This window comes from Lithobates pipiens, unplaced genomic scaffold (assembly GCF_037356315.1).
Source record: "Lithobates pipiens isolate NorthernLeopardFrog02 unplaced genomic scaffold, aLitPip1_a1.2 Scaffold_3, whole genome shotgun sequence".
NCBI classification, from domain to species: domain Eukaryota; kingdom Metazoa; phylum Chordata; class Amphibia; order Anura; family Ranidae; genus Lithobates; species Lithobates pipiens.
The window spans coordinates 50,403,584-50,431,432 of NW_027507790.1; the positions used below are offsets into that span (position 1 = coordinate 50,403,584).

At 42.4% G+C, this 27,849-nt stretch overlaps 1 protein-coding gene across 2 annotated transcripts in view; it reads left to right on the forward strand.

Moving 5' to 3' along the window:
* Nucleotides 1–26,525, forward strand: part of LOC143940382 (septin-2) — a gene marked incomplete in the record, with an annotated part of 169,806 nt that extends 143,281 nt beyond the window's left edge. The window contains 3 exon segments of one of the 2 annotated variants that reach the window (XM_077461657.1): nt 661–743; nt 2,101–2,129; nt 24,991–26,525. In XM_077461657.1, coding sequence (XP_077317783.1) covers nt 661–729 — 69 coding nt within the window. 2 annotated transcript variants of the gene reach the window in all.
* Nucleotides 26,526–27,849: the final 1,324 nt, after the last annotated feature.

A 27,849-nucleotide genomic window follows, 5' to 3' on the forward strand; every position in this document is an offset into this window, starting at 1 on the left:
GGTGGGCACATTTCCTGTCTCTGCTCAGTTAATGGAAAGTCACTTGTTAACACAGTGGTTAGAGCGAGGGAAAGTGGCGGCCAAACCAGGATAAAAATAAGTATTTGGAAAACAGTCAAACAAAAAAGTCTCTTGTGTGTGTTCAATTTTTTTTTTCCAATAAGATCTGCATATAAAAATAAATAATTTATTTGGTATTCTTTTTTTTGATATGTAGAGGTTTATAATACTGTTATAAGAGAGAGAGGGAGAAATATAGCACTTTGTGTAGGATCCGGCATCAGAGCAGTTCTGATTTAACCAACAGCTGTCTGGACGAATGATAGCTGTAATTCCAGATTAGATATAATTTATTCAATTTGTGGATTTTACAAATAAAAAAAAAAAAAAAAAACTTTGCTTTAGTTTTATATTATAATACTATACAACTGGAGGTGCTGGAACACAAAAGCAAGCAGGAACTCCTAGGTGGAGGCACCATCACAAAATATTGGGTGGGGGGGGTGGGGGCTCTGTTTGTAGGGCATCCAAAACATATGATATATGAACATATGAAGTTATCAGTCATCGCCTACAAATAAAATGTTACGTTTGGTTTGACTGACCTGTTGTAGTAAACTATTTTACCAATTGATTCACTTGTTTTTGCCTCATGTTTAGCTTCGGAGAATGCAGGAGATGATTGCTCAAATGCAAGCTCAGATGAGGATGAAGCCTGGGGATGAATGACAGCCCCCTTCAAGGTATTGTACTTTACTTTGTCTTGTTCTGATATAGATTGAAAGCACAAGGCTATTCCATGTGTTCTGAATGAAAATATATAAAATCGTAATCTTTGTTTTTCCAGACGGAACAGAACACTCAATATGGATTGAATAAAAAATAAAAAAATAAATTAAAAAAAGAGCATTGTTGTAGTCTTGGGCAGGCCATAGATAGTGCAAATTTCTTTCCAGCATCCTCGGGTTGCAGAAAATAAATTTGCACTATTCCCCATCAACACAGACAGTGCTGACAGGGGAATCCCGCCTGACAAGCAATTGTCTGCTCCTGGCAGGGAGTGATTATTGCTAGTGGCTATAGCAGCCGCTAGCGATTTTTGCAAGTGAATCCGGAAGGCTGGTTGGTCAATCAACTTGGTACATTCAGCCTGCCCATACATGGTTTCGAAGCAAGGACCGGCCGAGATTCGAAGCTCCTATGGCCAGCCTTAAACCTGAGCTATGTTCTCAGCATATTATTCTATGGTGCCTTTTTTGTTATTTACGAACTCCTGTTGTACTGGACACATGTAGTCCAATAAAAATGCTTGCCAAACCTTTCAGATATTTGTAAAACAATTTGAAAACCATTTATTATTTTCCTTCCACTTCACAATTATGTGTCACTTTGTGTTGGTCAGTCACATAAAATCCCTATAAAATACTTCAAACAAACTGGGAAGGGAAAATAGGTAACAAACCTCAGGACTTTTAAGGTGTTTAATACTGAGATTGAAACTCACCAATAGCATATAAAAATCAATACATTTTATTTATAAAGATAAAAAAACATGAGAACAAGAGGTGATCCATATTGAAAGTCGCTTATTCTATACAGGCATATTTGGCAAAGCACTACCACTCTCAACATGTTTCACTCGATAGAGCTTCCTCAGGAGATTCTGGTGTGGCACTTTATATGCTGTAGACAACAAAAAGATTGGAATGAGTATCTCATGTTAGTATTTCGTTTATACAGTAACATGTAAAACATGCGTATTGGCGTGTATATTGAGAAACAAGCAATTATTTGAAAAATCATGAAAAAAATTTCAAAATATAGGGTATAGAAATGCATGGATGCATGAAGCACTGAACCACACCAAAGCTGCTTTAAGTCAATAGATAATATGGATGGAAAGATATAGATTCCATATGTGCACAAAACATCCCATTGTTTCGATAATGCTTCTTCGGTACTTGCAGAAAGAAACTATAATACCGGTAGTAGTTTTTTTCCTAAAAAGAAAAAACATATAAATAATATAACAATAAAATACATTTTACGTTTTCGGTTGTTCTTCTTTTTTTAATATATATTTTTTATTTTATTTTTAAGAATTTTTTTCCTTTACAGTCATTTGAAAGGTGAGTTTTCCCAGACCACCGTTCCCTTATAAGTGTTTGTGTTATTCTTAATTTGGTGTTATATTGACAGTATAGAATGTTTTTAACAGGAGGAAAACTTAGTGACATTAAAGTGGTCTTTTTTTTTTTTTGTTTAAAAATAACAAACATGTTATACTTCTCTGTCCAGTGGGTTTGCACAGAGCAGCCCAGATCCTCCCTCACTGGCACTCCTGGACCCTCCTTCCTGCCGAATGCCCCCCACAGCAAGCAGCTTGCTCTGGGGGCACCTGAGCTGCTGCTCGGCCCCACCAACTCTCTCAACGACTTTGATTAACAGCAGCGGGGGCCAATGGCATCCTGCTGCTGTTTCAGCCAATGAGAAGGGAGAGTCCCAGACAGCCCGGGGCTCTTGTGAAACATCGCTGTATCGAGATGGGGCTCAGGGGTTCTAATGCACACAGAAGGTTTTTTTATCCTAATGCATAGAATGCAATAAAATAAAAAACCTTCAGCCTTTAGAACAACTTTAACCACTTGACCACTGGGCACTTAAACACCCTTAATAACCAGACCAATTTTCAGCTTTCGGTGCTCTCACATTTTGAATGACAATTACTCAGTCATGCAACACTGGACCTATATGAAATTTTTGTCCTTTTTTTCACACAAATAGAGCTTTCTTTTGGTGGTATTTAATCACCGCTGGGTTTTTTATTTTTTGTGCTATAAAAGAAAAAATACAGAAAATTCTGTAAAAAAATGAATTTTTCTTCGTTTCTGTTATAAAATTTAGCAGATTAGTAATTTTTTCTTCATAAATTTTGGCCAAAATTTATACTACTACATATCTTTGGTAAAAATAAGTACAAATTGGTGGATATTATTTGGTCTTTGTGAAAGTTATAGAGTCCACAAGCTATGGTGCCAATATCTGAAAATTGATCACACCTGAAGTACTGACGGCCTATTTCAATTCTTGAGACCCTAACATGCCAGAAAAGTACAACTACCCCCCAAATGACCCCTTTTTGGAAAGAAGACATTCCAAGGTATTTAGTAAGAGGCATGATGAGTTTTTTGAAGTTGTCATTTTTTCCCACAATTCTTTGCAAAATCAAGATTTTTTTAACTTTTTTTTTTTTTTTTCACAAAATTGTGATATTATCAGTTTATTTCTCACACAACATATGCATACCACAAATTACACCCTAAAACACATTCTGCTATTACTCCTGAGTACGGTGATACCACATGTGTGAGACTTTTACACAGTGTGGCCACATACAGAGGCCTAACATGCAGGGAGCGCCATCAGGCATTCTGGAGCACCCAGGACAATTCTGACATTTCTCTCCTACATGTAAAAATCATCATTTATTTGCTAGAAAATTACATAGAATCTCAAAACATTATATATGTTTTTTTAGCAAACACCCTGGAGAATACAATGGTGGTCGTTGCAACTTTTTATCTGGCACGGTATTTGCGCAACAATTTTTCGAATGCTTTTTTTTTGGAAAAAAAACTGTTTTGTGCTTAAAAAAAAAAAACACAGTAAAGTTAGCCCAATTTTTGCATAATGTGAAAGATGAAGTTACACAGAGTAAATCGATACCTAACATGTCACTCTTCAAAATTGCACACGCTCGTGGAATGGCGCCAAACGTCGCTACTTAAAAATCCCCATAGGCGGCGATTTTTTTTTTTTTTACTGGTTATATGTTTTGAGTTACAGAGGAGTTCTAGGGCTAGAATTATTGCTCTCGCTCTAACGTTCGCAGCGATACCTCACATGTGTGGTTTGAACACCGTTTTCATATGTGGGCGGGACTTACGTATGCGTTCGCTTCTGCATGCGAGCACATGGGGACAGGGGCGCTTTAAAAAAAATATATATATATTTTATTGTTCATTTTACTTTATTTATTTTAGTTTGACATTTTTTTCCCCAAAAATAAATTTTTTGATCACTTTTATTCCTATTACAAGGAATGTAAACATCCCTTGTAATAGGAATATGGCATGACAGGTCCTCTTTACAGTGAGATATGGGGTCAATAAGACCCCGCATCTCACCTCTAAGCTGGGAAGCCTGAACAAAAAAAAAAAAGATTCTGGATTTGATCGTATTGGCGAGTCGGTAGAAGCACCGGAGGGCGGCGGGGGGGGGTGTCTATGGCTGGGTATTGCAGGGTATCACCGACTATGGCTGGGTATCTCAGAGTATGGCTGGGTATCTCAGAGTATGGCGTTGCAGAGCATTGCAGGATATTAGAGGGTGTTGCAGAGCATTGCAGAGTGTTGCACGGTATTGGCGGGTGTTGCAGAGCATTACAGAGTGTTGCAGGGTATTGGTGGGTGTTGCAGAGCATTGCAGAGTGTTGCAGGGTATTGGTGGGTGTTGCAGAGCATTGCAGAGTGTTGCAGGGTATTGGCGGGTGTTGCAGAGCGTTGCAGAGTGTTGCAGAGTGTTGCAGAGTGTTGCAGAGTGTTGCAGAGTGTTGCAGAGTGTTGCAGAGTGTTGCAGAGTGTTGCAGAGTGTTGCAGAGTGTTGCAGAGTGTTGCAGGGTATTGCAGGGTATTGCCGGGTATTGCAAGGTAATGCAGAGTAATGGCAGGGTATTGCAGAGTATTTGCAGGGAATTCAGGGGTTAATTTTCGGTGAGCAGCGATGTGGGCACTGCAGATGCAGCCCACATCGCTGCTGACACCGATCTCTTCCCCCTCCGCTGTTCCGATCGGTACAGAGAGGGGGAGGGAGGAACCCTTTTTACAAGTGATCACTCCGTCATTTGACGGAGCGATCACGTGGTAAACGGCCGCTATGAGCGGCCGTTTACCGTGATCCATGATGCGCCGGTTCCTGTGGACCCGGCGGTCACGGATGCTCTCGAGTGCGCGCCCCAGGGGGCGCGCAAGAGCGGAATTCTGGGAGGACGTCATATGACGGCCTCCCAGAGTTAAGAAACCGCCCTGTAGCCGTCATTTGGCTATAGGGCGGTTATTAAGTGGTTAAGGATGAAGCACAATCATTTTTCCAGGTGGTAATGACTATTAGAACTTTTTGCTATACGCTTGGAAATTATTTTCACCCAACCACTGATTTATCTGGCATGTTTGGTTATTGCAGTAGCTTGTGCTTGGCATATTTACTGAATATTACATTAAACGTTTCTGAAATAATAGGTGAAGGCATTCATACACAGTAAATTCTATATTGTAAAGATCTTAAATGGCTGTGGCTGAAATTGCAGATGTAGATTCCAAGGCAGAAGTAGTGGGTTATTTTATGCATTGCCGTCTTAGTTAACCTGCCAAGTAGTATCAGGGTAAAAGCATGGTTTGTGTTTGACCTTACATCATTGTTTTAGTCATATTCCACTTAATGACCCTGTCTGTAAAACTCACATTCCAAGACAAAAATAGGCCACTACTTCCTCCAATCCTTTCCTGATTTGAAACTCTGCAGAATGTATGCTTCTTACTAGCCCTTGTAACCAGAGTCTGATTAACTGGTATAACCTTCACTTTATGGAATCTTAATATTCATGGTCTTTCAAACCTCTCAAAAACCGCTAAAGTTTTCCCGCTCTTCTCCTATCCAGAATTCCTAACTATAATCTAAGACCGTTCATTAGCATATTTTAGTTCACAATTCCTTTCCTAATGCCCTTTTTTATACAGCGATTAAGTATGGGCCGTGATATTTGATTGAAAAATATTCATAAACAGATTTTTCCAAATTAGGGTATCGTTCTTTGTCATCATTTCCTTAGAGAGTGATAGTACGTCCTACAATGTATAACTATTTGGCAGTCTGCAGAGGATTTTAGTATGAGTGGCACATTGTATTCAGATTAATAGGTAAACATTTTTACATGGGTTGGGAGATGTCCACTAATGGATCTCATTGGTTTATAGCAGGGATATGCAATTAGCGGACCTCCAGCTGTTTCAGAACTACAAGTCCCATGAGGCATTGCGAGATTTTGACAACCACAAGCATGACACGCAGAGGCAGAGGCATGATGGGACTTGTAGTTTTGCAACAGCTTGTGGTCCGCTAATTGCATATCAGTGGTCTATACTCTCGACCATCTTTAATCTCTCATAGGCTTGTGTATATGACCATATACATGGAATATAATATATATATATATATATATAACACACAGACTATATGCAGGGTGACAGTCTTCTTTATTTCACCAAAGTAAACCACAGAGGCAGAAATCAAAATTGTTTTGTTAAGCAGCCAGCTTTATATTTCTTACCAGCCTTACATTCTGAAAAAGAGCTTTTAAGGAGTAAAGTTAGGCGTTGCCAAAAGGCGCATTCATGCTCCCTTCCTACAACCACCCACACACATGCTGTCATTTTACAGTCTCAGTAAAATGCATATAAATGTGTGTCACTTTGACAGATCTTGTGAATCTTGACAATGTCAGATGGGTTTCTGAAGGTAAGGCTATAATTAGTTTAAATTTTTGTGTCAGCAGGCTCACCTGTAAGGCACAAGTGGTTGTCTAATGCAGTTTAAAGCCTGTCCTTAAATGCTTCAGTGCAGCTTTTTTTTATATTTATTATTATTATTATCATATAGCATTGTTGGCCATTGAATTGTTCTTCTGGTATAAGAACAGTCAGTAGCTAAACATGGGTCAACAAGCCAATCAGTATTGATGTATTTTTCAATCTATCAAGTGCTCTTAAAGCGATATTAAACCCATAACTTAAATTGTGATATACTGCAGTTTACCATTTATTAGAAGTGGTGACTGCATCAGTTTTCTTTTCTTTGGTTTTTTCCCCCCTCTTTTTTCACCAGTGATCTGGCCAGTAACACGCCACCTCTATTAGTGAGACACAACAATGGATGTGTGAACACCGCCTCCTGTACAGCAGACAGCAGCATTGTCATTCTGGGGCGAGGGGAGTGTTAAATGTACTAGCAGGTTTAGATACACTAACCAATTTAAGCCAAACTCCAGCTCACACTTTTTACATCTGGGATTAAGGTTTTGCATGAATACATAAAAATGTATAATTTTAATCATCCTTGCCAGTGTTAAAGAGGTTGTAAATCAAACTTTATACCTATAGGTAAGCCTAGTGTAAGGCTTTGCTTATAGGTACTGTAAATATCTCCTAAACGTGCGTAGTTCAGGAGATATTTATTGTATACTGTGCTGATGATGTCATTGGCGCATACGCTCTGAAGGAACGGCCGCCCATGATGTTTCTTGAGAAGTGAGTGCTATGACCAGTGGCTCCAGACAGTCACAGAGCTAGAGTCTGCGGGCCCAGAAGGAATACTGGCGAATATGGATGCGGCCTCCAGCAGGGATGACACAGACTTTGTTTGCAGGTAAGTGTCACATAATGTTTTAGTATGCAATGCATACTAGCACATTATGCCTTTACTCTGCAGGGAAGGAAAAAACTGTTTACTTCCTCTTTAAGTGGTTTGTCTCATCCATGTAAACTGATCCATTTTGCTGGAGACCTTGTGCTTTTGAAAAACAACAGACTTGCTTGCTGGATCACCAGATGAAGAACCGAAGAAAGAAAGCCTAAAGGAATCTAATACAGCCATCACATCTAGGAATTAGTGCACTGCAATATAAAACATGGTTTAATACTGCTTTAAACATTAGTTAAAAATGTTAAAAATTATTCTAAGTGCTAACAGCATTTTATTAACATTCTGCTTCTCAATATTATTCTGGCAGTCACTGCAGAAAAGCCATTTTGGATGAATACTTGTCAATGGCTAGGCAAGCTTCTGTCTCCAGGGTCCTGACCCGGGGTCACTTGAGGTTTATATCTTCTGGGACAAGCACATATGGTAGACACCTGCTCATCCAAACGGCTTCAGTAGAAACCAAATCATTTTTTTTTTTCCTCTCTGTGTAGTGTGTAACCTTTGAAGCATCGTGTAAAATTATAAACAGAAATGATTCCATTGATTGCAGTCCAGCAAATAAACCCAATGTCCTTTCTCTGATATTTGGAGTCTTGTCCCATGTGAGAATTTTCAGCAACATTTGTAGCCGTTTTTAAAATGGCAATGGCACCATCGTTTTTTTCTGATTGATGATCATCTACATTTAAAGGTAAACCCCTCTAAGACCCCTTTCACACTGGAGGCGTTTTGCAGGCGCCACAACTCTAAAGATAGCGACGGCATAACTCCTGAAAAAAGCGTCTCCATTCCCTCCAGTGTGAAAGCCCGAGGGCTTTCACACTGGAGCGGTGTGCTGGCAGGGCCTCAGAAAAAGGTCCTGCCAGCAGCTTCTTTGGAGCGGTGAACTCATCGCTTCTCCACCGCTCCTCCCCATTGAAATCAATGGGGCAGCACTACCACAGCAAAACGCTGCTACTGCGGACAGATTTAACCCCTTTTCAGCTGCTAGCGGGGGGTTAAAACCTTGCAACTAGCGGCCGAATAAGGCCACTAAAACTACGGTAAAGCTTCGCTAAAAAGTGCCGCTTTACCGCTGACGTCCTAGGCACCACAGTGTCAGGGCCTTTTTTAAGGCAGGGCAAAAGGGGCAGCTGACCTGGGCCCAGTCATTGTTGTGGGGCCCAAAGCAGCTGCCTCATACTTCCCAACTATCCAAGTTTAAATTCCCCTAGAGGTTTTAGTCCTGTGCTGTGTCCCAATATCTCAGTGTGAAGTGCTGCTACTAATGCTGCCCAGCTCTGCCCCTATTGTTGTGTACAGATGACTCACCTGCAGACCCTGTGTTTACATGTAAATAGTGGCGGCATTCATATGTAAATGGCGGCGGTCGGCAGCATTCATATGTATATCATGCCCCCCTGAGGTCATATCCACAGTAATCTCTAGCAACCAATCAACAAGCAGAAATCATGTGCTATAACTTCTAGCAACTAACCAGTGAGCTGTAATGTGTTCTGTAACCTCTAGAAACCAGTCAGTGAGCGGTAATGATACACTTTAACCTCTGGCAACCAGTCAGTGAGCGGTAATGATACACTGTAACCAAGAAAAGTTTTTTGCCCAGGGTCCAATCAATATTAACCACTTCCCACCAGGCCAATGTACATATACGGCCGGGTTTGAGCTCTCTACTTCTGAGAGGACGTTCAGGAACGTCCTCTCAGAAGGAGGGTGATAGCATGCGCCCCCAGCGCAGCGGCGTGATCCCGATGTGCTCGTGTCACCCGGACACGGCGCATCTCGGATCGGCAGGAGGACTCTGTGATTGGCCCTCCTGATCACATGACGTCCGTGTCCAATCACGGCCATCATGTGATGTAAACAAACAGCCGATTGCTAGGCAATCAGCTCTCTCCTCACACGGAAGTCATCGCTGAGGAGAGGAGAGCAGATCGCTGTAGCCGACTGGTGATCAGTGAGTATGAGCTGTTTTTACAGCTTTTTACTAACTGATCACCAGTCTAGTGTAAATCTACAGTGTAAACACACGTCACCACAATACATATGTCACCACACATGTCCCCAAATAATAAAAAGACTTGTCTCCAAATAATAAAACACATGTCCCCCACATATGTCCCACTAAAATCACATGTTCCAATGATTATCTGCACACATGTACGTGATCACCTTCACACATATGTACATGATCATTTGCGTACATATGTCCGTGATCACACAAACCAGTTATTATACACTTAACGGAATTTTTTTTACCAAAAAACATGTAGCAGAATACATTTTGGCTTAAATTTTTGACAAAATTAGATTTTTATTGGATTTCTTTTAAAACAGAAAAAAGAAAATATTGTTTTTTTTTCCAAATTTCCGCTTTTTTTGCGCTTATATCGCAAAAAATAAAAAAAGGAGTCGTGAATAAATACCATCAAAATGAAGCTCTATTTGTGCGAACAAAATGATAAAAATTTCAATTGGGTACAGTGTAGCATGACCGCGCAATTGTCATTGAAAGTGCGAGAGCGATGAAAGCTGAAAATTGGGCTGGGAAGGAAGGGGGCGAAAGTGCCCTGTATTGTAGTGGTTAAAGACGGCCCTGCAGAGCGTGAGAGGGATCTTAAAGCGGAAAGCCAAGATAATATGTATCCAGTAATAAAATAAGCTTCCCTGTATGTTATTTTGTTCACAATGCCAGAATCTTATATGAAGATAAAAAAAAACAAAGCAGCGCTCTTTGAGAATAGGAGGAAGTCTTTTTATAGCATTTGTGGCCAACGTGTATTTATAACAAGTGTTTATTAATTAGGAAAACCTCCACCAATCAGTAAAGCAGGGTATATACAGACTGTTTTTTTTTTTCGTTCAACAGAGGATTGAACAAAAAAACCTGAAAGATCTGCAAATCCTCATAAGCAATGTGAATGCAGGAACCTCCACCACATCTGACAGAGCTCCCATTCAGATTACACTGACCAGTGCTGCAGTCAATGGCTGCAAGTGCTGATTGAATGCCGGTTTTCCAGCAGGACCATTCAACAGAAGCCAGCCAAATTTTCATGTGTGTATACCCAGCTTTAAGGCCTCATGTGCATTGAATGTTAAAAATGCCACTTTTAAGGGCGTTTGAATTTTTTTTTTTTTTTCTCTGCCTCTAAATGCTCCTCCATGTTAGTTAATGTATCCTTGCACACATAGAGTTCCTTGAAAAGGTATTCATACCCCTTGAAATTTTCCACATTTTTGTCATGTTACAACCAAAAATTAAATGTATTTTATGTGATAGCCCAACACTGTGACGTGGAAGGAAAATTAGAAATGGTTTTCACAACTTTTTACAAATAAATGTGAAAAGTGTTTGGTGCATTTGTATTGAGACCCTCTGAGTCAATACTTAGTAGAACCACCTTTTGATGCAATTACAGCTGCAAGTGTTTTTGGGGATGTCTCTACCAGCTTTGTACATCTAGAGAGTGACATTTTTGCCCATTCTTCTTTGCAAAATAGCTCAAGAAGAGTGGATGGAGAGCGTCTGTGAACAGCAATTTTCAAGTCTTGCCACAGATTCTCAATTGGATTTAGGTCTGGACTTTGGCCCATTCTAACACATGAATATGCTTTGATCTAAACCATTCCATTGTAGCTCTGGCTGTATGTTTAGGCTGGTTGTACTACTGGAAGGTGAACCTCCATCCAAGTCTTTTGCAGACTCTAATAGGCTTTTTTTCTGTGATTGCCCTGTATTTGGCTCCATCCATCTTCTCATCAACTCTAAACCAGCTTCGGTGTCCCTGCTGAAGAAAAGCATCCCCACAACATGATGCTGCCACCACCACGTTTCACGGTGGGGATGGTGTTCTCAGGGTGATGTGCAGTGTTAGTTTTCTGCCACACATAGCGTTTTGCTTTTAGGCCAAAACGTTCCGTTTTGGTCTTGTCTGACCAGAGCACCTTCTTCCACATGTTTGCTGTGTCCCCCACATGGCTTCTCTGCAAACTGCCAGTTTGAGACCCCTGGTTTAGGTGGACGGCCATGTCTTGGTAGGTTTGGAGTTGTGCCACACTCTTTCCATTTTTGGATGATGGATTCCATGAGACGTTCAGAGCTTGGTATATTTTTTTTTAATAATCTAACCCTGCTTCTCCACAACTTTATCCCTGACCTGTCTGGTGTGTTCCTTGGCCTTCATGATGCAGTTTGTTCACCAAGGTTCTCTAACAAACCTATGCGGGCTTCACAGAACAGCTGTATTTCTACTGAGATTAAATTACACCCAGGTGGACTCTATTTACTAATTAGGTGACTTTTGAAGGCAATTGGTTCCACTAGATTTTAGTTAGGGGTATCAGAGTAAAGGGGCTGAATACAAATGCACGCCACACCTTTCAGATATTTGTAAAACAGTTTGAAAACCATTTATTTTCCTTCCATTTTACAATTGTGTCACTTTGTGTTGGTCTATCACATAAAATTCCACTAAAATACATTTAGGTTTTTGGTTGTAACATAACAAAATGTAGAAAATATCAAGGTGTATGAATACTGTAGGTGTTTACCGCCATTTAGAGGCAGAAAAAAAGCATTACTTGCGCATTCAGGAGAGGAATATTCTGGCTTTGTTTGCAGTACTGTGTGCTTACTCTTGCAAGTGATTGATTTATCTCAGCATTTACCCCCATATAACCCAATGGTCACAGAAATCTTGCATTCTATGGCTTGCAAATATTGGACCATGTACAGTTGTGCTCATAAGTTTACATACCCTGGCCGAATTTATGATTTCTTGGTAATTTTTCAGAGAATATGAATGATAACACAAAAACTTTTCTTTCACTCATGGTTAGTGTTTGGCTGAAGCCATTTATTATCAGTCAACTGTGTTTACTCTTTTTAAATCATAATCGCAACAGAAACTACCCAAATTACCCTGATCAAAAGTTTACATACCCCAGTTCTTAATACCGTGTATTGCCCCTTTAACATCACTGACAGCTTGATGTCTTTTGTGGTATTTGTGGATGAGAATTTTTCCAAAAAAAGCTGCGCTATAATGAATCAAAACAATGTGTGAAACAAATGAAAAAAATATTTAAAACCTGAAATCCAAAAATACAGACAAAAGAATCTATATATAAATATTCAAATATTAGTCCATTTCCCGGTCAACAGAAATTCTGCTTATCATCTCCACCGTGTTTTATCACACCGCACCAATGGAAAGAAGTGTCATCAAAGTTGCAGAGAAAGGCTTTCCACCACCAACAATACTGACGCTTACCAGCTATACTGACCCCATCTCAGAGATCAGATATCGCCATTAATAAATCACTCCCTCTGAACATGGACTGCATGGAGGATGTATCTCTTTAAGCGCTCTGTTCAAGTGGATGGTATGTTCCTACGGCCACACCGCTCTTCGCCCAGCACATGCATAAACAAGAGGAATCGCCATAGTGTGATACAGTCAAAAGTTTTAATAAAATAAAAAAGAGCTGCACTTACATCAAAATGTAAAAAAGGAATAGTTTTTCAATAAAAGGTTTTGCCGGCCGGCTTCATACAACGCTGCCCGTCGCTTCCGGGTGCAGCATAGATCGCGGTGACGTCAGCACTCCGCTCCTCCCTACGCCGTTTCGTTAGAGATAACGTCCTCCAGGGGCACGGGCGGCGTACTGACTCACCGCCATAAATAGCACTTCATACACATTAGTTCCGCCCCACTCTGAGCTTCTGATGGCCATGTTGGAAAAGGGCAAACTTCCCCATTACGTGGGCGGAGTTATATCACTCCCACTGCCTGTCAACAGCTATAATGTGAAGGATCTCTTCCGGAATACCTCACTTCCTATCCAAAGAGGCCATATTGAGTCTAAAAAGGCCATGTTGGATCTGGGAAAATATTCCCTCTTTACTAAACAGGTTACTATACATATATAATGACTCGGCAGTCTACATATCCAGTATCAGTTAGTATTTAAAAAAGGGGGAAAGCTAGAAAAAAAAACAAGGAATTTGTGGATGAAACTCTTTACTCAGATGGTAAAGCTGCCTATTCCTCTTGGCAAAAAGCCTCCAGTTCCTGTAAATTCTTGGGCTCAATTCTTGGATCAATGATGTTGTGGTCAGGAGACTCATATGGCAACTCCAGAACCTTCACTTTATTCTGCCGTAGCCAATGACAGGTGGACTTGGCGTTGTGTTTTGGATCATTGTCATGTTGGAATGTCCAAATACATCTCATGAGCAGCTTCCTGGCTGATGAATGCAAATGTTCCAGTATTTTTTGATAACATACTGCATTCATCTTTATATCAGTTTTGACATTTCCTGTGCCTTTGTAGCTCACACATCCCCAAAACATCAGAGATCCACCTCCGTGTTTCACAGTAGGAATGGTGTACCTTTTATCATAGGCCTTGTTGACTCCTCTCCAAATGTAGTGTTTATGGTTGTGGCCAAAAAGCTACATTTTGGTCTCATCACTCCAAATGACTTTGTGCCAGAAGGTTTGAGGCTTGTCTCTGTGCTTCCGGTGTCCTCCTATCTCTGTTGTATTCCTACGCGATATGCGTAGGTATACAACAGAGATAGGAGGACACCGGAAGTGACGTCCGGAGCACGAGCGCGGAGCTCGTTTTGTATTACTTACTGTTTTGTTGTTAAATGTGAGTACCCAGTATTTTTTCCTTTTTATCAATAAATGTGAATATTATTACATACTTCACTATTGGAGTTCCCTCTTCCTTTTATGGTAACCACACTATACCGCCTGAGTACCTAGTGGGGATATATCTGCAACGTTTGCAGCAGTATCCAGCCCATATCCCTGGAGTTACCAATGCTGTTTACCTTACAGCAGTAAGGTAAGGTGGCCACTGCACCTATTGTGTGAACACACTAAGGAATTGCAAGATCACCTTTCTGAATCACTTATCTTTCACGGATTTTTCTAGCCTCACAGATTGCATGATTTGATGTACATGGTTTGCTGCTGTTGTGGACTTTAGACACACCAAACCTTAATCGGACATTTATTCATCTTATTTATGTGTCACATATGCACTTTGTGTTATATGGTTATCACTCACAGTAAGCTAGGAATGTGTCTGAACAATGTGTTTTATTAATTAGTTATGTTAATGCACTTTATTGGATGTTCTTTATTGTATGTTAAGGCACATATGCACTTTAGAAGTTTATTTACAGGAAGCGTCTCTTAATTAGCGTTGTAGCACATTTTGCACTATATATTTTATAAAGGGCATAATTTAGGACATCGATATCCTGTTAAAGAGGAAGTAAACCCTGATGAGTTTACTTCCTCTTTCATTCCCTGCAAAAGTAAAGCATAATGGACTACTGTGCATCGCATAGTAGTCCATTATGTGTCACTTACCTGACATAGGAGCCAGCGATGTCACCGCTGTGCCCTGTAGTCTGGAGCATCCATCTTCTCGGTGGGTCTCGACCGCTCCGCCGCTGTCATTCGGCGAAGCCGGGATGACGTCACTCCCGCACATGCACACGGGAGCCGCCACGCGCGGCATATTTGCAGTTGACGGTGCCGCGCTCAGTGCGCCTGCTCGCCGCTGTCTACGGCGCATGCGCCGTAGACAGTGGTGCCTGTCTTTTGGCAAATATCTCCTAAACCGTGTAGGTTTGGGAGATATTTCTTGGACCTACAGGTAAGCCTTAATCTAGGCTTACCTGTAGGTCAAAGTGTGTTGTAAGGGTTTACAACCATTTTAAAGGCACGTTATCTTTATTAATTGCTCACTTATTTATTATCTTTACTGAGCAGTGATATGTTTACCTAGTAGCAATATTGGCTCTATATTTGGAGCGCAACACCATATATTGATTTTTTTTCTTTATCTATGCACCTGGGGAGGGTTTGTACCCCTGTCGGTGGTTTGCTGCAACCATAGTTTAATTTGTTTAATTATTGACTTCAGTACATTATTGGCGTGAGAATACCTCATAATTCTATCATGTCTCTGTGCTGTTGGCGTATTGTAAGCAGGATACTTTGTGGCATTTGCATAGTAATGGCTTTCTTCTGGCGACTCAACCATGTAATCCATCTTCCTTCAAGTGCCTCCTTATTGTACATCTTGAAACAGCCACACCACATGTTTTCAGAGAGTCCTGTATTTCACCTGAAGTTATTTGTGGGTTTTTCTTTGCATCCCAAACAATTTTCCTGGCAGTTGTGGCTGAAATTTTAGTTGGTCTACCCGACCATGGTTTGGATTCAACAGAACCCCTAATTTTCCACTTCTTGATTAGCATTTATTTATCTTATTTTTTTTAATTAATGTTTATTGAAGAAAAGAAGCATGTACAATAACATAAAAGACAATACGTGAACCAGCACAGGGGACAGTCGTATTACATTATCAGTAACTATGGTTCAAGGCAAGGTACCGCCCATAAGGGCCAAGACAGCAGAAGTAGTATAGTAACATGAACCACCTGCAAGATTCCAAAGTTACAAGGCTAAGTGATCACTACGAATCACCGCTGCTGGAACCATCAAACCTCTGCGGCAATGAGAGTACATCCCTCTCTTCCAGTTTTAAGAAAGGAAGCACAATAGACAGAGATGGAGAAAGAAAAAAGAAAGAGAAAAAAAAAGGGCAGGAAATAAAGAAAATAGAAAAGGGTGGGGAGGTGGGAAAGGGGGGGGGGGTTCAGGTCCGCCTCTGATACCGGCTCCAAAATTACAGTAAGAACCTTAAGTGCTAGGATTACAATCATAGTAGTTGAGACATTATATCTGCATAGCTGGAAGAATATTTAAAGGCAACCCAACAGGCCCAAATTTTTTTTGCTAGCTCGGATTTGCCACGGAGGGAGAGGGTCAGGTCCTCCATGTAATAAGTGTTATCCACGTTGATTAACCAACGTCGGAGCGTAGGGATCTTCCTCAGTTTCCAAAATTGTGGAATGAGGGTTTTTGCAGCATTAAGAAGGTGGGGTGTAATTGATCTTTTATAAGGGCCTGTTGGCTTCCCCGTACAGTGGAACAAAACATACCAAGGATCATTAGGGACCTCCCATCCCTGGATCTTTTTAATCCAATATAAAACCGTTAGCCAGAATGGACGGATCCTCGGGCAGTACCACCAAATATGAGCGTGGGTAGCTCTCTCACCGCATTCCCGCAAACACAGTGGTGATGTCAGGGGGAAAAACCTATGTAATACCACAGGTGTGTAATGCCATCTGGCTAAAAGTTTATACGCCATTTCCGATGTTTTAGAGGATCCGGAGGAGGTATGTGCCAAGGCTAGAATATGCAATTTTTGCGTCAGCGAGAGTTCCATTTGTAGATCCTGTTCCCAGTTGCGTAGGAATGTAGGGGTGCTGGTAGAGGTGAGGGACAGCAGTGCGTGATAGAAGTACGAGATTGGTTTCTCAGTTGGGTGAGTATCAGAAAATGCGGTTTCCAAAGGTGTAAGCTCAGCCAAGGAGCGTAAGGGTTTTGGGAGTGAATGAACAAAGGCCATTAATTGATGATGTTTCTGGCGGTCCATATAAGATATGGGAGATGCGCCCATGATGGTAGAGAGTGGTAATATGCCGGAGGGGCTGGCAATTTGATGCAGGTAGAGTTTATTGCCCAGATGCCATGAGTGAGTTTGAGGGTCCATATTGCCTGGCGGGAAGTAATTGTGTCCTGTCAAGGGCATCAGAGGGGAATTATACGCCCATCCATGTGTCTTACACAGAGAGTCCCATACCATCAAGGTCGATTGCGTTAGTGGCGATGTAGTAGGCAAGAGAGTCCGGAATTTCCTCGGGATCCACATCAGCGTGGAAAGTTCAGTGCCACAGAGGTCTGTCTCTAGATTAACCCATAATTTAGTCTCCTTGCAGTATTTCCAATCAGAGAGCCTAGTCAACACAATGGATCGATAATAAAGCTTAAAATCTGGCACTGCTAATCCTCCATCACACTTAAGGCGGGTGAGGAGAGACCTAGGGAGTCTGGGTTTTTTCCTATTCCATATATATGTATACACCATAGAGGTCAAGATCGTAAAAAAAAACACCGGTATCCCGAACGGGATTATCTGAAGTATAAAGAGCACCCTGGGCAGCAAATTCATCTTGACCATCCCGATTCTACCCAGCCAAGAATGTCGCAGCTGGGACCATTTCTGGATATCTGACCTAAGCGTGTTAAGTAGAGGTATAAAGTTAGCGCGGAATAGGGACGACAGGGAGGGCGTGAGGTGAATACCTAAATATTTCATAGATCTCGTCTGCCAGGTAAAGGGGTAGTTCCGTTTCAGGTGAGACACCTGTCGAGCGGGGACAGAAACATTTAATAGTTCCGATTTGGACATATTAATTTTAAAATTCGAAACCAAGCCATAGGCCGAGAATTCAGACATAAGATTAGGGAGGGTGATCAGTGGTTGTTGAATATAAAATAGTATATCATCAGCATACGCGCGTATTTGTGTTCTGTTTTGCCTATCGATATACCATGTATACTCGGGTTGCTCCTAATGAGCGAGAGAAATGGTTCTAGGGAGATCGCAAACAAAATTGGCGAGAGTGGGCATCCCTGGCGGGTACCATTGTATAAGGAGAAGGGGTCACTAAGGGTGCCATTAATTCGTATTTGAGCAGTGGGACGTTGGTATAAGGCCGATATTTGGGAGCGCAAAGAGGGGCCAATTCCTAGGTGCGTCAGCGTTACCATAAGATATTCCCAGTCCACCCTGTCAAACGCCTTCTCAGCATCTGTGGAAAGTAACAGGGTGGGCTGGGAAGTCCGCCATACATGCGCCATCAGGGAAAGTGTGCGCAGGGAGTTATCCCGTGCTTCCCTACCCGGGATTAACCCCGTCTGGTCTTTCGAGATCCATTGTGGTATCAGGGGGAGCAGTCGGTTTGCAATGGCTTAAGCATAAATTTTTGCGTCAATGTTCAGTAGCGAAATAGGGCGGTAACTCGCGCAATCACTGGGGTCTTTGCCCGCCTTGGGGATAACAGTGATGTGGGCGTGGGTGGTTTCCGGACGCAGATCTCCGCCGGTCAAGGTTACGTTAGCTTAGTTGGTCAAGTGAGGGATCAGTATGTCAGCGTACGATCGGTAATAAGTCACCGTGAGGCCATCAGGCCCCGGGGCCTTGCCACAGGCCATGCCCTTCATGGCACCTAGGAGCTCCGCCGATGTAAACTCACCCTCTAAGGAAGCCAAGACTTCCGCAGGGAGCGTGGGAAGGTCGGCACGGGCCAAATGTTCCCGGATAAGACGCCCCCTTGTTTCCCCATCACTGTTATCCTGGTGCACCTGATACAGGTGTTGATAGAAGTCCCTAAACGTCTTGGCTATGTGGGGGGTGTCAAACACCAGGTCTCCCGTGGGGTTTTTAACCTTAGCAATAAACGCAGCGTTCTTACGCTGTCGCACCGAATTGGCCAATAACCTACTGGGTTTATCACCCCACTCGTAAAACCGTTGAGCCACTAGCCGAGAGCGTCGCTTTTGGTCCAAATGTAGGAGGGACTTCAGTGTCTCCCGTTTTTCAGTCAGGATGTGGAAAAGGGCCGGGGTCTGATTTAGTTTGTGTTGGCGTTCTAAGCCTTCAATTTCACGTAGTAAGGAAGTTTGTCGTAGTGTACGCTCCTTCTTTTTCCTAGATCCCAATTCCATGAACTTACCCCTAATAAACACCTTGTGGGCCTCCCATAACACTCCCGGGGAAACATCAGGGCTCACATTAGTCCTAAAGTAAAATTCTAAATTTTCGCCTATCACCTTTTTGTCTAACTCCTCAGATATCAGATCTTCATTCAACTTCCAATTAGTGGATTTCAGGGGTAGGGACTCTACTTTGATAGTTAGCGAGATAGGTGCGTGATCCGATAAGGGAGAGGATTCAATGTTTGACTTCACTATTAGCGGTAGATGTTGGTGATCAATGAAACACAAATCAATTCTGGAGTACGTTTGGTGTACCGAAGAATAGTACGTAAAATCCCTTTCCCGTGGGTGAATAATTCTCCAGACATCCATCAACTGCAGGTCATGGAGTCGTGAGCGTATGAACTTTAATCTTCTGCCGGATAAAGAAGAGCCACCCCTAGAGGTGTCCAGAGCAGGTTCCAGCGGAACATTAAAGTCGCTAGGAGGATACAGCCACGGGCAAAACTCCGCAAGGAGTTGAGTGTGGAGGCAAGAAAACTCGCTTGATCCCTGTTAGGGGAATATAAGGTAGCAAGAGTACATGGCATGCTGCCCAGGGTGCCCCGGAGAAACAAGAAGCGTCCCGCAGGATCGCTCAACATAGATTCAAGGGTAAACGCGGTTCCCCCACGGAGCCCAATGGCCACACCCTTTGCTTTGGAAACATCTGAAAGGCTGTAGTTCCACGTGGGGTACTATGGGGAGTGTAGTCTGGCCAAAGTCATATGTGTGAGGTGGGTCTCCTGGAGGAAGACCACGTCCCCCCACAGGCGATTCAGCTCCCTATACGAATTGTGTCTCTTCCCCGGAGCATGGAGGCCCCTTATGTTAAAAGATACAAGGTTCACCGTGGCCATGAGGTCTCTAGAAGAGGAACCGCGATCACCATAATACAACCAGTACAATGCAGAGGTGGACCATAACTAAATGGGGGGGGGGGAGGGTATCGGAAGGAGCCAAGGGAGGAGGGCAGAGAAGAAAAAAAGAGGGAAAAGGGACAGAAGGAAAAAAGACCACGTGACAGTGGGAAAAACAGAGCACAAAAATACAAGAAAAAATACTGTCTGATAACAGCTAGTGTTGCACGCATAAATATGCCGTGCAAGAGTGGGCCGCGCGCTCGACACAGGGCCCCCGCGCCCCCCCACCCCATAAGGGGCAAGGACACCGGGGCCCCTTGCCAAACAGCCCCCGCTCAAAAAGGGGGAGGCGGGACTCAGGCAACTGGGCGCAAACCGCTCCATGGGGGTCTGAAGCACAGCCCAGTGGCCCGGCGCCGACACTACAGCAGATAACGCGTAACATCCAAAATGGATAACAGTAGTACACATGTATGATAGGGTACAGATCCAGGGCAGCATAGTATGCAAGGGGAAACCGCAACCCGACCAAAACTAAAACAAGGGAAAAAACAGCATTAAACAAAACATATGCAAAACAAAATCAGAGAACCCAGAGCAAAAACATAGCAGTGTCCAACCTCGAGTAGGGGCCCCATGGGAGGCCCAAAGAAGCAGTAGACACTGCAATCAACATCCTATCCGCAGCATAGCAAGGTCCAGCAGCCGCCATAATCAGTCCATGCCTACTTACATCCAGGGCAGGGAAGATATCTCACTCTCAACAGGGGAGTAATCCCTGCGACTGCAGCCAAGAATCCGATGCAGGAGGGGAAGCAAACGACAAGGCACTTTGTCGATTTAAGGGTGGTGATCCTGGTCGGAGGTGCGTCGGGCACGGCCCGCTTTCTGCCATCCGTGGTCGGCCCCGCTAGGTAAAGGTGGAATGCCATCTTGCCAGCCAGGTAGATCCGGGACATTGATATTCAGGTCTTTGCAGAATCTGGACAGATCTTCTGGGAAGCGAAGTATCGGGGTTCTGCCATCCTTAGAAGCAATCAGGGCCGCCGGAAAGCCCCATTTATATTTAATGGACGCAGTTCCGTAAGGGGACGCAGGGCCCTGCTTCTATCTAAAGTCTCCCTTGCCAAATCGGGAAAAAAGGATAGCATCGCCCCATCAAAATCGAATGGTGTGGAGCCCCTGGCCTTCTGCATGATCAGCTCCTTCTCGGGGTAATGGTGGACCCTGCAGATAACATCTCGTGGAGTGTCAGCGGTGAGGTTGCGGGGCCGGAGAGCTCTATGCACCCAGTCAATCTTTAAGGGAGCATCTGCCGCTCGGCCGAGGAGGCCGTTAAAAATGCCTCTGACGGACGGTAAGAGGTCATCATCCCCAGTTGCTTCAGGTAGGCCCCTAATCCGAACGTTATTACGTCTGTTGCGGTTCTCCTGGTCCTCGAGTTTGTAAAGGGTCGTTCGGTGAGCAATGGCAAGCTGACGGGTAGTCGCCTGTAAAGTCCTAATGGCGCTCGCATGCCGATCCAAGCGCTGCTCGGATTCTTCCACCCGCAGGAGTACTTGAGACAGGTCCGATTGGACCGCGGAGACCTCCTTCTTAATGACCCGTTCTAAATTTAGTAGCATAGAGGCCAGGTCAGATTTGGTAAGCAGGTTGCTCACCTTAGTCGCCGCTCCGACCGAACTAGGCAGGTACTCCTCATCGCCCGAGTCCGCAGAAGACTCAGGTGAGCGCGGTCTCTGCTCCGGCCTATCGCGGGAGGCGGGGTCCACTCCCAGAGGTGCACAACGTGGCGAGCGGCCTAGGCCGTCCTGTCCCTCCGCTTCCTCGGGTTCCACGGAAAGGAACCGTTTAATTGACCCCGTAGAGGTACCTTTCTTGGGTAGGGACTTGCCCGTCCTCCGACCCATCGTCAGGCGAGAAGGTTGCGAGAGGATCCGTATAATTAGGCTATTTTAGTAGTGTCGGCCCCGGAGCTCACGGAGCACACGTCCGCTCTATTGCATCACCAGACCACGCCCCCTTCTTGATTAGCATTTGAACACTGCTGATTGGCATTCTCAATTCCTTGGATATCTTTTTTTTATATCTCTTTCCTATTTTATACAGTTCTACTACCTTTTCCCGCAAATCCTTAGGCAATTCTTTTGCTTTCCCCATGACTCAGAATCCAGAAACGTCAGTGCAGCACTGGGTGAAAGATGCAAGGATCTGTCAGGAGTCCAGAAACGCATTGACCTTTTATAAACACACACACACGCACACAAACGCACACAAACACACACACACAAACACACACACAAACACACACACACACACACAAACACACACACAAACACACACACACACACACACAAACACACACACACACACACACACACACACAAACACACACACACACAAACACACTAATTACAAGCAAACAGATCACAGGGGAGGATGGTTACCTTTAATAGCCATTCAAACCCCTTTGTGTCAACTTGTGCATGTTATCAGGCCAAAATCACCAGGGTATGTAAATTTTTGATCAGGGTCATTTGGGTAGATTCTGTTGTCATGATTTAAAAAGAGTAAACACAGTTGATTGATAATAAATGGCTTCAGACAAACACTAACCATGAGTGAACAAAAAGTTTTTGTGTTGTTATTCATATTCTCCAAAAAATGGCCAAGAAATCATAAATTGAGCCAGAGCATATAAACATCCGAGCACAACTGTATGTCTGGACTTATATGAATGACAAGATAATACATTTTTTGTTTTCTCCCTTATTGTATTTATTGCAATCTTCAGTGTAATGGCCCATACACATGATCCAAAAATCAGACAACAGATCATGTGGGTTTTTTTTTTTCATGCTAGTTGCATATCGAAAATGGAGAGGTTACTAAAGTTACGAAAGTTCTCGTACATCAAAATAAAAAATCGGAAGTGATGTCGTGTTGTTGTGTTACATAGTAAGGTTGAATAAAGACACCAGTCCATCCAGTTCAACCTGAGTGATTGTCTACAATTGTCCCTATCCCTGTACATTGCACACTCACATCAGTCCCATTCATATACTAGGGCCAATTTTGGACAGAAGCCAATTAAGCTACCTGCATGTCTTTGGAGTGTATTTCTATTGTATTTTCTGATGAAAACTGTACTGGTTAAACGAAAGTCATACAATCTAATATCGCATGAGAAAAAATATTGTGTTTGTCCGATTGGATGATATCGGATGAACTGTCGTGATTGGCTCTCGAAAGCTCTGTATTAACGATCCGATTATCGTACAATCACTTCCAAAGCGGTATTTTTCGTCAGATTTTTAGGTCGTGTACGGGCCTTTAGAATATTTTTTTTTTTGTTAGCTTGGAATAAAGGAATTCCATCAGACATCTGGTCCCCATCAATGCAGAAAATTGAACCCAGCTGATGACACAGGGAGATCCCCATTCCTTGTGCATAGGGTTTTTGAGGCTTCTGCAGACAGAGGATTATCATCATAACTGTGAAATTCTGAATATGATTCAGTTTATGAATAATGATTTTCAGTGGTTTGGTGTTTGTAAAGCTGATGGATCTTCTGTTTAGATCAAATAAATGAGTTATTAAACAGTCCAGTAAATGGAAATATTGCCATGCAGCAATGCATACATTGTACCACTGTGTTTGTATCTTGTTTCCATGTCTTCTAAATTATGTTACACATTTAACCCAAATATTGACTTAACCATGATGGATCAGAGGCTGCTCATTTGGTCACAAAACCATATGGGGATTAGGAAGACTATGCAAGGCATGCACATTCTGTGAGCCGTGTTTTAGTGACTAATAGTACACAGATCTCAACCCTGCAGTGCTGACAGCATATCCAGATGTACTTGTGCAGGTTTTTTTGAAGCATTAGTAAGTAGTTTGTGATAAAAACTCATTAGATGAGTATAGACACAACAAGTGTGTTTATCTGCCTTTTTACCACAGCTGGCAAGTTTAACCCTGGAATGTGCTGTGTGTGGTTATGTGCTAAAATGTCCATACAGCTGTAATTGAAGAGTTTGAAATCCTATTTTGTGTCTGCTGACAAACTCTTATTTTCTAAACATATTTAAAGGAGACGTTCAACGCTCGGAACATGTTCTACCCATTTTCAGGGTGGAACATGTAACGCGTTTCCGCTTCTGCAGCTGCTGGGGGATCTGCTGCCTCTGTTCTGTTTCCTGTACCAGCTGTCGCTTATTAAAACGAGCGTGGCCGTGCAGGGCTTCATCCACACGGCCGTCTCATTTATTCACATAATTTTGTGAATGAATAAACTACAAGTACCGACATCCTTTGCGGCTGTGGTCTTGTAGTTCTCAATGAACTACTACGGTGCCGTTGAGTGCTCTGGTAGTTCATTGATTTTTCCTGTCAGTGTTAAACTGCTTGTCTGTACAATCGCTTACAATGACAGTCTGCAGGAGTCCTGCATGACACCAGCAATCGCTGGTGCAATGCTTTCCAAGGTCCTTTAAAAAAAAATCGTAAATGCACATTTCTTTTTTTTTTTTACCTGCAAAAAAAGTATTATTATTATTTTATTTTTATTAAAGGTGAACTTATGCTTTTAATTTTGTGAGGCTTGGATGGTCTTTTAGTGGAGGGCAAGAACCATCTAGCGTCTAAAAACTGGTCTGTACTTTTTAAAACAGTCACCTCAGCATGGCTTCCAGGAGGAAAGATGAACAGGAAATGGTTATTTGCTTGGGATTTCTAGCACTATTTTTTGGAAACCATGTATGGAGTTTTTGTTTCAAGTTTAATTTAGATTCACTCCAAGACTTTATAAAAGTAGCTCTCAGTATGAAACACACTATGTACCTGTTCTTGCTCTTTCATCTGATTTTATTTTTTTGAACAGGTTCCTGGAGCAGCATGAAACCTTTTGCCGCAGATGGAAACCTAGGCGCAAGATGCTGTGCAACTGGCCTGGACCTTCACCATTTTCTTCCCCCTTTTCCGTCTTTGCTTATTTCTGTGATAACCATGTAACTTGTTTATGTATATTTTTATATTCACCTATTTGATATTAATATTGAGCTTGTAGTGTGAGTACAGAGATGCCTGCGCTCATCGTAGAACTTTTATTTCTCTTCCATCTGTTTCAAACCAGAAGATGTATGTTTAGCTGCCAGCTGTGTGTATTTGCACTGCCCTTTTATTATTACTAGCGCTGGAAAAGTCACCTTTCTTTGCACTTTTCTTACATGAACCCCTGTTTACTACCTTTGTGCCAGAGACCTGATTAGGCTATTTGTCACTGCAGTTACACATAGGGTAATACTACATTTTTAACACTATGAATTTATATAAAATGATACTGGCAGAGCATGTAAGGTACGAAAATAGTTTGTCATTTCTGTCCAGTAAGATGGGAGCAAAGTTTTATACCAATGGTACCGGACCTGTAAGAAGTGCCTTCACTCAGTGAAAGCTAGCGTCTGATCGTAATGCACCACAGCATTGTGTATGACTTTAATAAGCTATTCCTGTTAAACCAACTAGTGCCTTAATTCTGTTGGACTGATTGAGTTCAACTCCATTAAACAGTGAAGGATGTGCTGTCTTTTTTTTTTTTTTTTTTTTTCTTGTGTACAAGAAAACAACTGTTAATGTAATCTCTGGATTATCTGCAATAGAGAAGCTGTTTGCCCCAGGCACTGAAAGAGTACGGTAAGGGCAATTTGTACTGTGGTGAGAAATATTCTGACAGTTATCTCATTCCACATTTTCCCTTTCTAGAAGAACCATAAATAACGGATGTGTTAAAAATGAACTATAAATGAAGATAAAGATCAGACATTCCACTGTGAAAGCACTGTCAGTATCTTGCTCACTGCAGTTGTTTCCACGCAGGTTTCGAATAGCCAGGCTTTGTAAAAAGTAGGGGATAAAGATTCGGGCTTTTGAGGCCTTGAGTTGGACAATTGTTACCCACAACGATTGTGAAATATTGAAGATTTAGTGCAAAGTTACTATCGGGCACTTGGCAGAATAAACCAAATATGAATGTTTTTCATGTGAACATTTGGTAAAGAATTGTGGTTATATTAGATTTACTTTACATATGTTGTTGAAGTATAATTGATACATTCTTACTTTATTAAAGAGCAAGTCTCCCTTACTCTACACTCCATAACAAAATATTGTTTGCCTATCAAGCATGAGTTTTACAAATAACGTAAATTTCCTAAAAAAGTTTCAGCTTCTCTCTGCGTGTGAAGGTCTTAAGAGGCGAGAATTTAACTTAGCAAGCTTTGACTTGTTATGTAACACACATTCCATCTAGGTAGACTATTTTATAGCAGGTGCAAAACCCTAATGCATGACCTCTCTGCTGTCTTATTTTAAACTCTGACAGAAGTTATATCTAATAAACTGTACAGACAACTCCAACTTTGTGTGGTGCAATTGTTTTGATGCGAACTCTTGAAGTGTAAAGGAATGTGGACTGAATGAGACCAAATGTTTCCCTGAACACTTTCCCTTTTTAAGCCAACCCTAGTTACATTGGACCATCGTTCCTATTCCTCGATGATAAAAAAAATATGTGTGTGTGTATATATGAGTGTATATATATATATATATATATATATATATATATATATATATATATATATATATATATATATATATAGTTTACTTTTATAATGTGGCCTGCACTTATTTTTGTCAGTAATATGCCAAGTCTACCAAGGGATTATAAGGATTAGGGCAGGGAATATAGTTTTGTGTAGCATCACCTATAGCAGCCCCAGTCCCTCTAAGCCCAGCAATCCTAGCCTTCTGGTACATGGCTGCCCCCCGGAATGCCATGTTCACTTGCCAGAATGTACAGATGGCTGAAGAAAGGAAGAACAAAAGAGTTCCTGTGGTTCCAGGAGTGCAGTTTTATACATGGGATGGATGGCTGGGACTGGTGTCAGATGTGCAGATGGGTCTATAGAGGCAGCAGACAGAGACGTGGTCAGCAAACAGGCTGAGGATCAGTCTAGACAGCAAGCAGAGATATGGTCAATAAACAGACCAGGGTTAGTACAGGCGGCAGGCAGAGGCAACACTGCGCTGGTGTGGCGGTGATTAACCACTTCAATACCGGGCACTTAAACACCTTCCTGCCCAGACCAATTTTGAGCTTTCAGCGCTGTCGCACTTTGAATGACAATTGCGCGGTCATGCTACACTGTACCCAAATGAAATTTTTATCATTTTTTTCCCACAAATAGAGCTTTCTTTTGGTGGTATTTGATCACCTCTGCGGTTTTTATTTTTTGCTAAACAAATAAAAAAATACAGAAAATTTTGAAACAAAAAATGTTTTTTTTTGTTTCAGTTTCAAAACTTTGCAAATAAGTAAGTTTTCTCCTTCACTGATGGGCACTGATGGGGTTACACTGATGGGCAATGATAAGGCGGCACTGATGGGCACCGATGAGGTGGCACCAATGAAGTGGCACTGATGAGGTGGCATTGATGGACACCGATATGTGGCACTGATAGGCGGCACTGATGGGTGGCACTGATGGGCGACACGGATGGGCACTGATAGGTGGCACAAATTGGCATGGATTGGCATGGATGGGCATGGATAGGTGGCACAGGTGGGCATGGGTTAGGCGGCACAGGTGGGCATGGGTAGGCGGCACAGGTGGGCATGGGTAGGCACTGATAGGCGGCACAGATGGGAACTGATATGCGGCATTGTATTATAATATATTGT